At 45.0% G+C, this 18,758-nt stretch overlaps 1 protein-coding gene across 4 annotated transcripts in view; it reads right to left on the reverse strand.

Moving 5' to 3' along the window:
• The window catches only part of LOC106580145 (multiple C2 and transmembrane domain-containing protein 1-like), a 225,241-nt gene that overhangs the window by 53,455 nt on the left and 153,028 nt on the right, over positions 1–18,758 (reverse strand). For all 4 annotated transcript variants that reach the window (XM_014160872.3, XM_045704317.2, XM_014160868.3 and 1 more), the window contains 6 exons: positions 17,702–17,795; positions 5,400–5,502; positions 3,876–3,978; positions 3,445–3,546; positions 2,908–2,982; positions 179–298 (listed from right to left, as the gene is read on the reverse strand). In XM_014160872.3, coding sequence (XP_014016347.2) covers positions 179–298; positions 2,908–2,982; positions 3,445–3,546; positions 3,876–3,978; positions 5,400–5,502; positions 17,702–17,795 — 597 coding nt within the window. The remainder of the gene's footprint in view (positions 1–178; positions 299–2,907; positions 2,983–3,444; positions 3,547–3,875; positions 3,979–5,399; positions 5,503–17,701; positions 17,796–18,758) is intronic.

Here is an 18,758-nt window from a genome sequence, read left to right on the forward strand (position 1 = left end):
TTTGTGAGATATATTAGTCTATATATTGTTCATTAGATCTATATGTAGAGATACGTATTTGTATAGCCCTTTGTCGGAAGGGTTAGTATGAGAAAGGGGCCGATGAGTGTGCGTATATGTAGCCTATGTGTACTGTGTCATACACAAGGTGTGTATAAGGAAATGAATGCGTCAGTACCAGAAAGGCGCAGATGCTCCTCTGAGGTGAGTGCCATTCGAAGCAGCTGTTGATGTAGCAGCCGGCGTTGATGAGGAACAGGATGCAGCGCCTCACTCTGTTGAAGTTCTGCAGCAGCAACTGGACAGAGGACAGACGTGACATAAGCGGTCGTGAACACGACTCAGGAAACAGACATAACAATACAGCCGGCGTTGACGGCGGGCCGACGGTCAAGGAGTCGAGGAATCGATTCTTTCGGAGGCGACCCTCGTTCCATCGCTTCCTTATGTCGCCACACGGCATCAACGCCCTCTCGACTGAAAGAACGGCGAGGACAACCATTGGAACTTCACTTCGACTTCTTTAATACCGCGTTGTACGCAGGAAAATACACACCGGCATAATAATAACAGAGTATTTTACACCCATAGATTTATGAGAAGGTCCTAGAAACTGTTACTTGATTGGTTAATATAGAACAGTGGGTAGGCTGTATGCTAAATATAAATGAAGTTTGTCTAAAGACAGGAGAGGATGAATCGTGTCTGGAATACGTATCATATAAACAAAGGAATCTTGCAGCTGTCTGATAAAAGGCTGGCTTAAACCACGGGATTTGTCCAATAAAACGAAAACAGGCCACAGGTGACTGATAACGGACAAGATTGTATCTTAGACGTTTGCGAAATCCAGACTGGGGTGCTTGGGAAATACTTGGCAGAGGTCCATTTTCTCGGAGAACTCCTCTGGAAGCGAAAGCTACGTCAGCGTCTGTCATCACATCTCAATGAGCTTTCCTGCCTAAGTCAGCCAACTGTCTTTCCTAGGTGTTGCCTTTGTTACTACTCTAAGAGTTACCATCATGTTGTTTTTCTATGGCTTTATCGGCCCTGGGTATTAGTTGCTTATCGCATGTTAACTATTAGTAAGATTCCCCAACAATGTCACTCGGTATGTGGTAGCGACTATAGTATTATTAAAAGACAAAACATATATAAAAACACATGTATTATAAAAATCCACTTCTAACACGGCCAAGCAGAATTAAGTATTCAACCAAACCGTGGTACAAAACTTCTTCAGGCCATAATAATGTCAATAAAAATGTTTCGGGCAATATTGCCTAGTAATGTTGCTGCCAATGTGATGGGGTATGAGATACTGGAACAAAGAAAAGGACACGGGGCAACATGGACAATACATTCCGTTTCTCATACCCCATCACGTCGCCAGCCTAGTGTTGGTCAAGTAATGGCGCAATAATGTTAACGAAATGCTGAGCGTACAGGAAACCCAATCGCTAAATCAAGTCAAGTTCACTGAGGCAGTGTCTTTTTAAGCTAGCTCTTCAAATGGAGTTAAGTCATAGTAATAGTGTTCACGGCCTGTGATGATTTCACATCCCTAGGGAGTTCATGCAGGCATCTGGCCAGCGATGGAGAAAGCGTCGCAGTCCCATTCCGCTGTGTTCCAATCACGGAATGCCGTAACAACGTGACAGAATGGAAGTCAGTCAATCAGGCCACATCCAGGAAGTAGTCCCCGAAGAGGGAATATCTATTCTGATGTGTCTTTAAGAGGATTCGGGGATGTTTCGGGGGAATTGTGCTTTTTACACCACCACCTAATTCATTATTCAACGAAGAGTAGTGGTGAACTGAGAATGACTGTGTGTCTACGGTGTCCTGTTGGGGACATCCATCCCCTGCAGACAACAGCACTCTGAGTCACCCGCATCCCCGCATGGTCTCACACGGCCACACTTTGATCACACTACTGTAACTAGCAGCAGAAGGACTGCTCTAAAGTCTCTCTCTACTGTATTTGCTACACACACTTCTGTTGCAACCAACGTGAGTACTAATATCTAGGGCCAGGAGTTTTCCCATGATCACATGACTGGACCAGGAAAAACTCTGGACCCTAGTTATAGGCTAAAACTACGACATGGAGTTTTTCCTGCTTAGGTCCTGGCTCTGGTAATATCCTGCATTCAGATATCAACCGTCTAATTATAATGTCATATAATGTCTGTATTTAACGGGCAACTTTTGGGGTTTGTGTGTGTGTAAGGACAGGCAGCGGACCACAGCGGGGACTAGACCAACATAAAAGAGCCCTCACGGGGAAATCTCTCTAAAGCAATCGATGACATCATCATTCAGAGACGTTGACGTGGGGCATCTCTACGAGTCAGAGGTGAAGTGCAGATGAAAATAGAGAAGCGCAAACAGGGAGGGTGAACGGGGAGGATCACACAGGGGAAAGTGCAGAGTGGGCATCTTTTGGCACAGGGAGAAAGAAGGAGAGCGAAAGGGAAGAGGAGGGGAGAGAGACAAAAGGGTATAAGAGTGGGTGACTGCTCAGCCCAAACGGCGTTTATGTGACACGTCTGATGTGGGCAAGCCCCCACGATTCAGCCCTTTGTGGGACCGCCACATTGAGCGGTGTGACAATGAAGTGCAAATCAGCAGTGGCACAGAGGGCCAACTAAGGATGGCCAATCTACTTATACACCCCCAGAGCTGACAGCTTGACATTTCTATTCACCACTCACAGTAAAGGAGAGAGCCGGGGGGGGGGGGGGGGGGGACGTTTTTCTCTCCCTCCTGCCCACGCTGTTGTGGCCTCACAAGATGCCACTCAAGACCGGTTGGGTATTGTTAACATTTGTAATATAATGGAGGACGGTGGTAGACGCCGAGCTAAACGGGCCAGCAGGTTAGAGGGTGTTGGTGTTGACCTACCTGTTTGGACACTCTGGGTTCATCCTCAATGTATTTCTGCTCGATGGGTATTAATGTCCTGAGACCGGCCTTCACCTGGTGTGGGAATAATAGACACATAATCAACACAGCCAATGGTGGGATATTATCACAATAACACAATATGGTCCTATATCTATTGGGATCGTTCACAATATGACATAGACAGATTTCTGAATTGACTGTGTTAAATGCATACATATGTACATGCATGTTGTTGAGAGTCATGGCAGTACATATGCCCTGTGTCACGAGTTATAGCGAGAGCTCTCTCCATCACACACAGAACTAAGATGGCCGCCGGCAGGACACACACAGTGAGAATAAATGGGCGAACAAAGGCAGCTGAGTGGGAGTGTTCGATAATTCAACTGAAAATGAGGACGGGGGACAAGGGACGGCAGGGGAGGAAGGACAAACAGCATAAAGACGACAGTTCTGGAGCGGGGAGGGAGTGTGTGTGTAGGGGGGGGACATAGTAGGAAAAAAGGGGAGGAGAAGAAAAAAAGAGAGACTTACAGCATTAAAAATCACGTCTATTTCGAGAAAGATGACCCCTTTTGTTGGCCCTGTCAGCTCCTTGCTTTTCAAGGCGTAGGCTTTCCGTTCACCATTTTGAATCTGCGGGAGAGGGACATGACAGCCGTCTGTCTGGCAATACCCGGCTGAATACACTCCCTGGGCCACCTTTGAACCCCAGCTGCTGCATCTGACAGAGAGCCCAAAACAACTGTGGCAACTCTGACAAGTACCTGTTCATTACCACCACAGCACTGTCATGGAGAAATGAACTATCCTGGGGAATCAGCCCAACATTACCACGTTCTCTCTCTCTCTCGATGATAACACAGTCTCATCCACAGCTGCAAAAAAATGTTGTGTTTTTTTTCAACAGTATTTCCCCAAGGGGAGGCGATAGATAGCAGATACATTTCATCAGGAGGACTCACGTTTAGTAAAGGGATGGCCACTTTCCCCAAGAAGTCTGCACTCCTGTCTCGGTCCTCGTCGTACACCGTCACCTCCAACACTGAGTGGATGTCCTTCACGTTACTGCTCGCCACAGAACAACAATTAAACCACTACAATCAGAGGTCTCCCACAGCGCTCATAGCACGATGAAACTACAGTCCTCTATGACCTTTGTGCTCAACTAAAGAGTATGTGAGATGTAGGAGGAAGGGAATCGCGGTTACGAAATGTCATCTTTGAAAAGTAGGCTAGCGAGGATGCTGATGGAAAGAAAGGAGGTTACTCTTAAAGAGAGAGAGAAAGAGAGAGAGAGGTGCAGCATTGCGCAAAGGATGACTCTATGACCCAGCTTTCCACGGGAATTCGCTAGTGTATTTCCCCATAAAGAAGATTTGGAATAAATAATATGGATATGAGATATCAACATACGTATATGGTCATGTATTAGAATCCAATTAAAACTATAGCATGTCAATCAAAAAATACATTAATAGGCGGAAAGATTAAGCAGGGAATGAAACGTAGACCTCAGAGTTTCAATCTCCACGGTTTACTAGCATTAGCTATGTTTGTTTTCTATGAGACGTATCGATGTATGAATGTATGAATAATCAATAATACTGTCAAATAAATAGATTTGGGGAGGGAGGACGCCGGCGGGTGGATGGAGACTGAGAAGGGGAATGGGTTATCTTTGGATGCAACTCTTTAATTGTTTTTTTGTACCTGTTACCCCCCCATAAAAGAATGAAAAGAAAAGACAAAACAAAATATAAAGTAGATTTAAAAAAAATAAAAAATCATCGAAATATATTTTTATGATTTACAGAAGGCTAAGTGCATTCACTGTGCATTGTTTGGCTAGTTGAATGAAAATACATGGGAAATGACAGTGTTTGATTGTATTATTCAATCAAGTTGTTTTAGAAAATGTGCTTAATCCACACAACGATAAATCGAGATATTTGCAGAAATATGAGAATTCATAATTGAAAATGTGCATTGTTATGTGCATTCCACAATAACATTTACATTGTAACACTTACATTTTTACAAAATCCTATGGCAAATGTAAATACATGGCCTAACTGGAAACAGAGATAACTGGGAATGTGAAAATGTTTTTAAAATGAGGCTGTTTTTTTTTATCTTTTGTAAATGTAATAGCTATAATTGTTTTGTTACAATCATCGCTTGTATTAAAGTTATGATAACAATACAATTGAGGCATATGGTTATCCGTCAATGTATTAATAATATATTGTAATACTTAAAATAACATTGATTTTTTTTTTCTTATTTTATTAGGTATAGGTGTAACACAATTGACACAACAGTATATTTAAGACAAACAGAATTTGATTTGTGTGTGTGTGTGTGTATCAACTAACGGCATGTGTCGGAGAGCGATAAAAACAGAGAAAGAAAAATCGAGAGACAACCCAGTATGAGATCGTGAGTGGGTACGTCTGAGGCAACACGGGGTACAGAAGTGTACTCACAAGGTGAAGACCTTGTTCCACTCGGGGTTGAGGTTCTTGTAGACGGTGTGTGTCTGTAACCGATCATTACTCAACTCCACCACACAGAAGGGGTCACTCTTGCCTGCGAGGGGGAGACAGAACGAGAGAGAGAGATAGAGAGAGAGGGAGAGACATGTCGATAAAAAGAGGAGCCGTATTAGCTTTATCTCTGTCTGGTTTATTCCTGTCTAATCCAGTGTCGGCTGGCCTACGGAGCCTACGGAGGAAGCAGCGATGGTGGTTAGCAGTAGCGCTAGCTTTCTACCTGATAAAGAGGCGCAGGGAAACAGCCAGGAGCTGATCAGAGAATTACCAGCCACATAGCCCTCCTGCTCCTCCCCACCCTCCTCCTCCTCACCCTCCTCACCGCATGACAGCTCCAGCCACCATTTATCACCTGCAGTAATGATGTGATACATTTATTTTACCCCATGCTACACTATATCACCGGCCCTGCTACAAGGATCCTTGCGCTCGGACACCGATAAGCACTACGGAATCTCTGCCTGGGGCACCTTGTCTGACAGGGATGGGACTGAGAAGAGGCAGGGAGGGGGGAGAGGAGCTTGGGAGTTTAGTAAGACAGACTTGGTGAGGTGAAGTGGGTGAACTCTGGTGGAAGTTACTCCAAACAGGTGGAGAGACGTCGAGACGGCGCAAGAGGAACACACTGATGTCATTTCACTATCACAGAAAGATTGACGTTATCTACACATTATCTACGCAATGTGTTATCCCTTATATTACTGGTTCTGATATTTCGGACATACATTATATTGTATACTAAGCCAAATCATGTGATGGCAGCATGTTTAAGACAGACTATCGAAATAAAGAAAGTCACATTTAATGGGTATTTACCAACGTTTCGGTATTACTGTGCCTTCCTCAGGGTGATGTCATGAATACTTGAACCAGGTTATGGAGACAAACAGTGCAATTAGTGTAACCAATGACAATAGTGAGGGGTGTGTCATAATGATTAAGTTAATTCAAATGAATTTGTGAAACTGTTAAAAAAGTAAGATCTAAAAAAATAAATTGTTTATGGCATATTAAATATATTACGCTATTGTTATCATATAGAAACATAATTGAATATTGTACATCATATTAGCATCAACATACATTATTGTTTCATTCAATTTCACATAATTGTTTTGTATTTCATTTCATATTTGCTACATGTAATCTTTTGGTTCAACCTTAATGTATAATGAGCAGGGGGAACATATTAGGTGTACGCTAACAAGCTGTAGAAAGAATATATACATTTATAAGACTTGTTTATAAAAGTGAGAATTGTTCATAAGAAGGGCCTGAGATCAAAGTCAATATTCAGACCACTAGGGGTCGATGTTTTTAGATAGGATATCCAGTAAGCCTCCCTTTGTAGTAGTAGGATCTCCATGTTACCTCCTCTCCTTGGTAGAGCAACATGCTCAATGCCTGTGTACTTGAGGGAGGAGATTGGATGGTTAGCTTCAACAAAGTGAGCTGCTACTGGATAGTCAATGTTCTTACACCTGATTGAGCTGCGGTGTTCCAAAAAAAGAAAGACAGGCTGACATAATTCTCCGTTCAATGAGTAGCATGACGCAAGACAACATGGAGATGATAGCTCTACAGTAAATATATCATCAGCAGCATTAACAAAAGTAATATTTGGCAGAATATTTTGTCTTCTGTAATTGTCCACTTTCAAAGGAAACGTTCCAGAAAGTTTTGGAGTTTAAAAGAAAAACACACAATTTGAAAGCCATGAAATAGAGACATAATGGTTGAACACTTCTCCAGAGAGTATCACACTGTACTAATCCCAACCAATGTCCTATATATTCTGTGTTTGTGTATGGAAATACATGTTACTGTTTCTTTGTAAAGGACTGCCCCCCCCCCCCCCCCCCCCCAAACAAACTCTTAATTCCAGCTTTGATCTATACTTTTATCAGAACTGTTGGGAACACTTTTGCTGTTTGTTCAAGAAGATCACTCTTAAAAGCTAGGTCAGGGAGAGAGAAACACATCCCGTTCAAATTCCCCAAGAGCGTAACGGGAAACAAAATGACTTCAAGAGTGTGCGGTTGCTTTTAATAATTCAGTTAATAACAGAACAAACGGGGTTGAAGGCGAGGCTGAATTTGGGTTCACGCACCAATTCCCCGCCGAGGCGACGCGTTGGGTACGGCTCCATTGGTTCCTGTGAGTTTCTTCTAATGTTGTGACAAGGGCAGGACATTTAGCGGGAGAGCTAAACAAATGTCACAGTGATCAATGTGGAGCCGTAGGTGTGGCCTCTCGCATCTATTTGTGGCCCGTATTGATCTGCCAGTACGCTTCAAGATGATATTGACACTCAGCTCCTACCAGGCGACATCATTATAAACGGAATAACTCCCTATCATTTATTAGAGCGGGTCCACCTTTTACAACATGACATGCTCTACACTTTGTTCATTTAGTATAATCCATTTGGCGAAAACTGATGTTGTTTTTGTGAATTTTGTGAATTTTGTGAATTTCCAGAAAACACCGGGGAGTGTTGAGTATGACGGCGCCAAAAAAATGAAAAAGTGCTCCTGTTTCACGTTTTTGGGGATTCCTTTTCTAAACTCTGAACAATATATTACGTCTTCCTAAATTACTGCATCAGCACCCAGTTGTTCGTGCTATTTGTGTGGTCACTAGAATATAAAAGATACTACTCTCGAATGAGCTACAATTAACTGAAATCCAATCACCAAATGTTTTGAAGAAGAGAAAATATTCCCCCTCTAACGGTGTTCTCCTTTAATAATATGCAGTCAATGTGGCTGCGGTGGTGAGCGGTTGTCGCCGGCGATGAACTTTCACCTTAATGGAGAGCACCAGAGGCGGCTGTCTCAGCCAATTACACGCTCAGGTTTGAGGGCTACTTTGACGGTCCAGGTAAACGGCCAACCAGCGCTCCTCCCCGGGTTCATTTTCCATATCGTGGCTGGGTTCACGGCGAGAGCTTCAAACTAATTTCAGGCACCAGTTAGATAAGCGTGTTAAACTGAGCTAAGCAAAGCGGTGGAACTGAGGTGATGCCCTTGTCTTCTAGACGGCAAGTCTGAGTTCTTTTTTAGAAATGTTGAAAGCGGCGTGCTTTATACTGCAGTGTTTGAGAGTCTCAACACATCCCTTACTGTCATCACTACATCCCCTATGACTACCCTCAGTCAAGCGCATGCTTGCACCCTTGCAAAGTGTTGATACGTGTCATTAACAATCTGTTACATAGTAATATTGAAGCCTCAGCTCAACGCACGTTTTACTGTATACCAAATACCATTACAAAGATTGAACCTCCGAGAATAAGCAAAGTTCCTCTTATATTGATGCAGTAAATTGATGTGGATGCCTCCATCACTGGGAAGATCCTGTGTGTCTCGGAAGGGCTGGAACAGTACGGGTGGTACTCACACAGGTAAGAGCACCTCATCAAATGGGATTGTTGGTTTTAGAGGCTATTTTCAGTTATTTTACTGGGCTGGAGTAGAGGTACTCCATGTAAACGCGACAATTAGAGGAGCGATGGGACAGACTTCCTGAGAGAGAGAGAGAGAGAGAGAGAGAGAGAGAGAGAGAGAGAGAGAGAGAGAGAGAGAGAGAGAGAGAGAGAGAGAGAGAGAGAGAGAGAGGGAGCGAGAGAGAGAGAGAGAGAGAGAGAGGGAGCGAGAGAGAGAGAGAGAGAGAGAGAGAGAGAGAGAGAGAGAGAGAGAGAGAGAGAGAGAGAGAGAGAGAGAAGGAAAGAAGGGCCTTCTATGCCATCAAAAGGACAATAACATTTGACATACCATTTAGGATCTGGCTAAAAATACTTGAATCAGTTATAGAACCCATTGCCCTTTATGATTGTGAGGTCTGGGGTCCGCTCACCAACCAAGAATTCGCAAAATGGGATAAACAAATTGAGACTCCGCATGCAGAATTCTGCAAAAATATCCTCCACGCTACAACGGAAAACACCAAATAATGCATGCAGAGCAGAATTAGGCCGATAACCACTAATTATCAAACTCCAGAAAAGAGACGTTAAATTCTACAACCACCTAAAAGGAAGCGATTCCCAAACCTTCCATAACAAAGCCATCACCTACAGAGATGAACCTGGAGAAGAGTCCCAGCAAGCTGGTCCTGGGGCTCTGTTCACAAACACAAACAGACCCCACAGAGCCCCAGGACAGCAACGCAATTAGACCCAACCAAATCATGAGAAAACAAAAAGATAATTACTTGACACATTGGAAAGAATTAACAACAAAAAACTGAGCAAACTAGAATGCTATTTGACCCTAAACAGAGAGTACACAGTGGCAGAATACCTGACCACTGTACTGACCCAAAATTAAGGAAATCTTTGGCTATGTACAGACTCAGTGAGCATAGCCTTGCTATTGAGAAAAGCCGCCTAAGGCAGACCTGAATCTCAAGAGAAGACGGGCTGTGTGCACACTGCCCACAAAATGAGGTGGAAACAGATGCACCTCCTGCCAAATGTATATTAGAGACACATATTTCCCTCAGATTACACAGACCCACAAAGAATTTGAAAACAAATCCAGTTTTGATAAACTCACATATCTACTGGGTGAAATACCACAGTGTGCCATCACAGCAGCAAGATTTGTGACCTGTTGCCACAAGAAAAGGGCAACCAGTGAAGAACAAACACCATTGTAAATACAACCCATATTTATGTTTATTTATTTTCCCTTTTGTACTTGAACTATTTGCACATCATTATTTGCACATCACTGTATATAGACATAATATGACATTTGAAATTATTTTATTATTTTGGAACTTTTCTAAGTGTAATGTTAATTTTGTATTGTTTATTTCACTTTTGTTTATGATCTATTTCACTTGCTTTGGCAATGTAAACACATGCCAATAAAGCCCCTTAAATTTCATTGAATCGAGAGACTGGGTGTGAATTGGAGTGGAATGGAAAAAATCTGCCTCTCACTGTCTCTCTCTCCCTCATGGTCTCTCTCTCTCATGGTCTCTCTCTCTCTCTCGCTCTCATGGTCTCTTGCTCTCTCATGGTTTCTTTCCCTCTCCCTCATGGTCTCTCTCTCTCATTGCTCTCTCTCTCTCTCTCTCTCTCTCTCTCTCTCTCTCTCTCTCTCGCTCTCATGGTCTCTCGCTCTCTCATGGTTTCTTTCCCTCTCGCTCATGGTCTCTCTCTCTCAAGGTCTCTCTCTCTCTCTCATGTTCTCTCTCTCAATCTTGCTATCATGGTCTCTCTCTCTCGTGGTCTCTCTTATGGTCTCTCTCTCATGGTATCTCTCATGACATCTCTCACTCATGGTCCATCTCTCACTCATGGTCTCTCTCTCTCTATCGTTCTCATGGTCTCTCTCTCATGGTCTCTCTCATGGCATCTCTCTCTCACGGTCTCTCTCATGGTCTCTCGCTCTCTCATGGTTTCTTTCCCTCTCGCTCATGGTCTCTCTCTCACTTATGGTCTCTCTCTCGATCTCATGGTCTCTCTCTCTCTATCGTTCTCATGGTCTCTCTCTCATGGTCTCTCTCATGGCATCTCTCTCTCATGGCATCTCTCTCTCATGGTCTCTCTCTCTCATGGTCTCTCTCTCTCTCTCTTTCTCATGGTCTCTCACATGGTCTCTCTCATGGTCTCTCTCTCTCTCATGGTCTCTCTCTCATGGTCTCTCTCATGGTCTCTCTCTCATGGTCTCTCTCTCTCTCTTTCTCATGGTCTCTCACATGGTCTCGCTCATGGCCTCTATCTCTCTCTCATGGTCTCTCTCTCTCTCTCTCTCGCTCGCATGGTCTCTCGCTCTCTCATGGTTTCTTTCCCTCTCGCTCATGGTCTCTCTCTCTCTCTCTCTCTCTCTCTCAAGGTCTCTCTCTCTCTCTCTCTCATGGTCTCTCTCTCTTATGGTATCTCTCATGGCATCTCTCACTCATGGTCTCTCTCACACATGTTATCGCTCTCACTTATGGACTCTCTCTCGCTCTCATGGTATCTCTCTCTCTATCGTTCTCATGGTCTCTCTCTCTATCGTTCTCATGGTCTCTCTCTCATGGTCACTGTCATGGCATCTCTCTCTCATGGTCTCGCTCATGCTCTCTCTCTCATGGTCTCTCTCTCTCATGGTCTCTCTCTCATGGTCTCTCTCATGGTCTCTCTCTCATGGTCTCTCTCATAGTCTCTCTCTCATGGTCTCTCTCATAGTCTCTCTCTCATGGTCTCTCTCTCATGGTCTCTCTCTCATGGTCTCCCTCTCATGGTCTCTCTCATAGTCTCTCTCTCATGGTCTCTCTCTCATAGTCTCTCTCTCATGGTCTCTCTCAAGGTCTCTCTCATGGTCTCTCTCTCATGGTCTCTCTCATGGTCTCTCTCTCTCTTTCTCATGGTCTCTCTCTCTCATGGCCTCTCTCTCTCATGGTCTCTCTCATGGTCTCTCTCTCTCTTTCTCATGGTCTCTCTCTCTCATGGTCTCTCTCTCATGGTCTCTCTCTCATGGTCTCTCTCTCATGGTCTCTCTCTCTCATGGTCTCTCTCATGGTCTCTCTCTCTCATGGTCTCTCTCTCTCATGGTCTCTCTCTCTCATGGTCTCTCTCATAGTCTCTCGCTCATGGTCTCTCTCATGGTCTCTCTCTCTCTCAAGGTCTATCTCATAGTCTCTCTCTCATGGTCTCTCTCTCTCTCTTTCTCAAGGTCTCTCTCATGGTCTCTCTCTCTCATGGTCTCTCTCTCATGGTCTCTCTCATGGTCTCTCTCATGGTCTCTCTCTCACGGTCTCTCTCTCATGGTCTCTCTCTCTCATGGTCTTTCTCATGGTCTCTCTCTCTCATGGTCTCTCTCATGGTCTCTCTCTCTCATGGTTTCTCTCTCTCATGGTCTCTCTCTCTCATGGTCTCTCTCTCTCATGGTCTCTCTCTCTCATGGTCTCTCTCATGGTCTCTCTCTCTCATGGTTTCTCTCTCTCATGGTCTCTCTCTCTCATGGTCTTTCTCATGGTCTCTCTCTCTCATGGTCTCTCTCTCTCATGTTCTCTCTCTCTCATGGTCTCTCTCATGGTCTCTCTCATGGTCTCTCTCTCATGGTCTCTCTCTCTCATGGTCTCTCTCTCTCATGGTCTCTCTCTCTCTCTTTCTCATGGTCTCTCACATGGTCTCTCTCATGGTCTCTCTCTCTCTCTTTCTCATGGTCTCTCTCATGGTCTCTCTCTCTCATGGTCTCTCTCTCTCATGGTCTCTCTCTCTCTCTTTCTCATGGTCTCTCACATGGTCTCTCTCATGGTCTCTCTCTCTCTCTCTCTCTCATGGTCTCTCTCTCATGGTCTCTCTCTCTATCGTTCTCATGGTCTCTCTCTCATGGTCACTGTCATGGCATCTCTCTCTCATGGTCTCGCTCATGCTCTCTCTCTCATGGTCTCTCTCTCTCATGGTCTCTCTCTCATGGTCTCTCTCATGGTCTCTCTCTCATGGTCTCTCTCATAGTCTCTCTCTCATGGTCTCTCTCATAGTCTCTCTCTCATGGTCTCTCTCTCATGGTCTCTCTCATGGTCTCTCTCTCATGGTCTCTCTCTCATGGTCTCTCTCATAGTCTCTCTCTCATGGTCTCTCTCTCATAGTCTCTCTCTCATGGTCTCTCTCAAGGTCTCTCTCATGGTCTCTCTCATGGTCTCTCTCTCTCTTTCTCATGGTCTCTCTCTCTCATGGCCTCTCTCTCTCATGGTCTCTCTCATGGTCTCTCTCTCTCTTTCTCATGGTCTCTCTCTCTCATGGTCTCTCTCATGGTCTCTCTCTCATGGTCTCTCTCTCATGGTCTCTCTCTCTCATGGTCTCTCTCTCTCATGGTCTCTCTCATGGTCTCTCTCTCTCATGGTCTCTCTCTCTCATGGTCTCTCTCTCTCATGGTCTCTCTCATAGTCTCTCGCTCATGGTCTCTCTCATGGTCTCTCTCTCTCTCAAGGTCTATCTCATAGTCTCTCTCTCATGGTCTCTCTCTCTCTCTTTCTCAAGGTCTCTCTCATGGTCTCTCTCTCATGGTCTCTCTCATGGTCTCTCTCTCTCTTTCTCATGGTCTCTCTCTCTCATGGCCTCTCTCTCTCATGGTCTCTCTCATGGTCTCTCTCTCTCTTTCTCATGGTCTCTCTCTCTCATGGTCTCTCTCATGGTCTCTCTCTCATGGTCTCTCTCTCATGGTCTCTCTCTCTCATGGTCTCTCTCTCTCATGGTCTCTCTCATGGTCTCTCTCTCTCATGGTCTCTCTCTCTCATGGTCTCTCTCTCTCATGGTCTCTCTCATAGTCTCTCGCTCATGGTCTCTCTCATGGTCTCTCTCTCTCTCAAGGTCTATCTCATAGTCTCTCTCTCATGGTCTCTCTCTCTCTCTTTCTCAAGGTCTCTCTCATGGTCTCTCTCTCTCATGGTCTCTCTCTCATGGTCTCTCTCATGGTCTCTCTCATGGTCTCTCTCTCATGGTCTCTCTCATGGTCTCTCTCATGGTCTTTCTCATGGTCTCTCTCATGGTCTCTCTCTCTCATGGTCTCTCTCATGGTCTCTCTCTCTCATGGTTTCTCTCTCTCATGGTCTCTCTCTCTCATGGTCTCTCTCTCTCATGGTCTCTCTCATGGTCTCTCTCTCTCATGGTTTCTCTCTCTCATGGTCTCTCTCATGGTCTTTCTCATGGTCTCTCTCTCTCATGGTCTCTCTCTCTCATGGTCTCTCTCTCTCATGGTCTCTCTCTCTCATGGTCTCTCTCATGGTCTCTCTCATGGTCTCTCTCATGGTCTCTCTCTCATGGTCTCTCTCTCTCATGGTCTCTCTCTCTCATGGTCTCTCTCTCTCTCTTTCTCATGGTCTCTCACATGGTCTCTCTCATGGTCTCTCTCTCTCTCTTTCTCATGGTCTCTCTCATGGTCTCTCTCTCTCATGGTCTCTCTCTCTCATGGTCTCTCTCTCTCTCTTTCTCATGGTCTCTCACATGGTCTCTCTCATGGTCTCTCTCTCTCTCTCTCTCTCATGGTCTCTCTCTCATGGTCTCTCTCATGGTCTCTCTCTCATGGTCTCTCTCTCTCTCTTTCTCATGGTCTCTCACATGGTCTCGCTCATGGCCTCTATCTCTCGTTCATGGTCTCTATCTCTCTCTCTCTCATGGTCTCTCACATGGTCTCTCTCATGGTCTCTCTCTCTCTCTTTCTCATGGTCTCTCTCTCTCATGGTCTCTCTCTCTCATGGTCTCTCTCTCTCTCTTTCTCATGGTCTCTCACATGGTCTCTCTCATGGTCTCTCTCTCTCTCTCTCTCATGGTCTCTCTCTCATGGTCTCTCTCTCTATCGTTCTCATGGTCTCTCTCTCATGGTCACTGTCATGGCAACTCTCTCTCATGGTCTCGCTCATGCTCTCTCTCTCATGGTCTCTCTCTCTCATGGTCTCTCTCTCATGGTCTCTCTCATGGTCTCTCTCATAGTCTCTCTCTCATGGTCTCTCTCATAGTCTCTCTCTCATGGTCTCTCTCTCATGGTCTCTCTCATGGTCTCTCTCTCATGGTCTCTCTCTCATGGTCTCTCTCATAGTCTCTCTCTCATGGTCTCTCTCTCATAGTCTCTCTCTCATGGTCTCTCTCAAGGTCTCTCTCATGGTCTCTCTCTCATGGTCTCTCTCATGGTCTCTCTCTCTCTTTCTCATGGTCTCTCTCTCTCATGGCCTCTCTCTCTCATGGTCTCTCTCATGGTCTCTCTCTCTCTTTCTCATGGTCTCTCTCTCTCATGGTCTCTCTCTCATGGTCTCTCTCTCATGGTCTCTCTCTCTCATGGTCTCTCTCTCTCATGGTCTCTCTCTCTCATGGTCTCTCTCATGGTCTCTCTCATAGTCTCTCGCTCATGGTCTCTCTCATGGTCTCTCTCTCTCTCAAGGTCTATCTCATAGTCTCTCTCTCATGGTCTCTCTCTCTCTCTTTCTCAAGGTCTCTCTCATGGTCTCTCTCTCTCATGGTCTCTCTCATGGTCTCTCTCATGGTCTCTCTCTCACGGTCTCTCTCTCATGGTCTCTCTCTCTCATGGTCTTTCTCATGGTCTCTCTCATGGTCTCTCTCTCTCATGGTTTCTCTCTCTCATGGTCTCTCTCTCTCATGGTCTCTCTCTCTCATGGTCTCTCTCTCTCATGGTCTCTCTCTCTCATGGTCTCTCTCATGGTCTCTCTCTCTCATGGTTTCTCTCTCTCATGGTCTCTCTCTCTCATGGTCTTTCTCATGGTCTCTCTCTCTCATGGTCTCTCTCTCTCATGGTCTCTCTCATGGTCTCTCTCATGGTCTCTCTCATGGTCTCTCTCTCATGGTCTCTCTCTCTCTCATGGTCTCTCTCTCTCATGGTCTCTCTCTCTCTTTCTCTCACGGTCTCTCTCTCATGGTCTCTCTCTCTCATGGTCTTTCTCATGGTCTCTCTCATGGTCTCTCTCTCTCATGGTTTCTCTCTCTCATGGTCTCTCTCTCTCATGGTCTCTCTCTCTCATGGTCTCTCTCTCTCATGGTCTCTCTCTCTCATGGTCTCTCTCATGGTCTCTCTCTCTCATGGTTTCTCTCTCTCATGGTCTCTCTCTCTCATGGTCTTTCTCTCTCATGGTCTCTCTCTCTCATGGTCTCTCTCTCTCATGGTCTCTCTCATGGTCTCTCTCATGGTCTCTCTCATGGTCTCTCTCTCATGGTCTCTCTCTCTCTCATGGTCTCTCTCTCTCATGGTCTCTCTCTCTCTTTCTCATGGTCTCTCACATGGTCTCTCTCATGGTCTCTCTCTCTCTCTTTCTCATGGTCTCTCTCATGGTCTCTCTCTCTCATGGTCTCTCTCTCATGGTCTCTCTCTCTCTCTTTCTCATGGTCTCTCACATGTTCTCTCTCATGGTCTCTCTCTCTCTCTCTCTCTCTCTCATGGTCTCTCTCTCATGGTCTCTCTCATGGTCTCTCTCATGGTCTCTCTCTCTCTCTCTTTCTCATGGTCTCTCACATGGTCTCGCTCATGGCCTCTATCTCTCGTTCATGGTCTCTATCTCTCTCTCTCTCTGTCTTTCCCTCTCTCATTCCCTTGGGAACACCACACGCACCACACACACACACTGGAACAGCCGGGCAAGGTCAGCAGGTCAGCGTGGTGGACCTGACCATCTGAGGGGGTGGGGCTAGAGGATGGCGCAAACCATCTGAGAGATGGGGTGGTCGATCGGCTGAACAATCTGTGAGGGATAGGGGAGGGTATGTACCATCTGGATAGGGGTGATATATAGGGGTGATATTGTGAAATGAAGGGTGGAGAGGACAACCTAACAGCGAGAGAGAGAGAGAGAGAGAGAGAGAGAGAGAGAGAGAGAGAGAGAGAGAGAGAGAGAGAGAGAGAGAGACTCAAAATGGTGATACTTGACAGTGCCTAGCTCTCCACAAGTGCTCGCACTGGCAACACCACCAGAGTACAATGCATGAAAAGAGGACACACAACTTCACTCAAAGGACATTTGTGGCACTGCACTTCTGTTGAACTAAATGGTTTGATGGCTACCCTATGCACTTCCCTATCGTAGGCCATATTTGTCCATCATTACACAAGAAACACATTTCTGCAGAAGTTCTGGACTGAAAGTGGCTGAATACTTAACTGTAGAATAGCTACAGTAAAACCCAGACTGAGATATGAGTTCTGTATTGAGGTCAGCAGCACATAGCGGAGGGATTTCCATTTGTTTCTCTGGTAAAAAAAAAACAAAGGCAGAGCCATTAGCCCTTGTTACTGCCGCTTCGCTATCTCCAACAAGGAAATGGAGGAGCGTTGCTCTAGCTGCTAATGTGTGTGGGTCCTCTCCCCTGAATAAGGTCCAAGCTAACTCACTCCCACTTCACTTCCACTAGATAACACACACTGTGAAACAGTAAAGTAGGCCTGTCCACTGTAGACCTCATTAAAAGTAGGAATTAATGGAGAAACTAGGATGTCAGAGAAATATTTTGGAGACTTGGTAGTATATATTAAGCTTCTCCCGTATATTAATTAAATCCAAAAGAAATAAGATGTTCTGTAGTCTAGATACTGTCTCGATGGGTTCTTGTTGGCCATTGTCAATTAAACTACATTGATGGATTGATGTTTTATACACTTGGCATGGGAAGATTCAATTTAGTAGAAACTAACAGACAAGCAGGTGTGTTTTTAAGTGACAGATTTACTAAAATGCTTCACTCTTGATAGCTGAGAAGAAGGCCTTCATGTCAATTTAAGGAGTTTTAGTTGACTTACCTGTGACGTCTGCTGCCATCAGCCTCTCTGCTCTGATGACCTTCACCTGGACCATACCCACATCTTTCAGGTTGTGGAACGACCTCAGTACACTCTGCAGGATAGAGGTCAGGGGTGAAGAGTACATTGAGTAAATTAAGCTCAGCCCTTTTGAGTTCAGCAATTCACCACTGACATTCAAACGGTCACATCAAGTGGAGTCGAACTGGCAAAATGTCCTTTTATTGTCAAGCCAGTCAACGTTTCCCCCATCTCTGTCTCTTTTTTATTTTAACACACACGTGTCAGAATTACCTTTACCTTCTGTATTTTGTGAGTTAGAGAGAGAGAGTTAGAGAGAGAGAGAGAGAGAGAGACAGAGGGCGAGAGAAATAGCGAGAGCGAGATTCAGAGCGAACGAAAGAGCAAGAGAAAGAGTGAGAGAAAGAGCGAGAGAAAGAGCAAGAAACACACCATTTACTGATAATAGAGATATTGCAGAGCTCAGCCACTCCCACTGAGGCATGACTGGTATTCAGGCAGTGATGTGATAGATACTGGGCACCATCACTTATTTACTGGCCATACTGGTGTATATATATATATATATATATATATATATATATATATATATATATATATATATATATATACACACACACAGACAGACAGACAGACAGACAGACAGACAGACAGACAGACAGACAAAAACACCTCCACTCTCTCTGTGACCTTTTCCACACTCAATGAAAACACATATCTCCATGTTAGCACCAGCATCATTGTCACTTCACACAGGTCAGACAGGCAGGCAGCACAGATAAAGAAAAGAGCTGAGGAGGTCAATGTGTGTGTGTGTCACGGCATAGGCATTCACACAACGACAAACACACACAAACTGACACGCACACACACAAAGACATGCACTGAGGCCTTACTGAGAGACATGCTGGCGTGTCTTAAAAGCAGTGAAAACGCACTTCACTTCAATTTATTTCTCTCTCTGGCAATAACCCCTTACATACCCAGAGGAGTAATTATAATTTACATTTCAGAGTCAGGGCCAGGCTACAGACTT

This window comes from Salmo salar, chromosome 20 (assembly GCF_965601325.2).
Source record: "Salmo salar chromosome 20, fSalSal1, whole genome shotgun sequence".
Taxonomy (NCBI): Eukaryota; Metazoa; Chordata; class Actinopteri; order Salmoniformes; family Salmonidae; genus Salmo; species Salmo salar.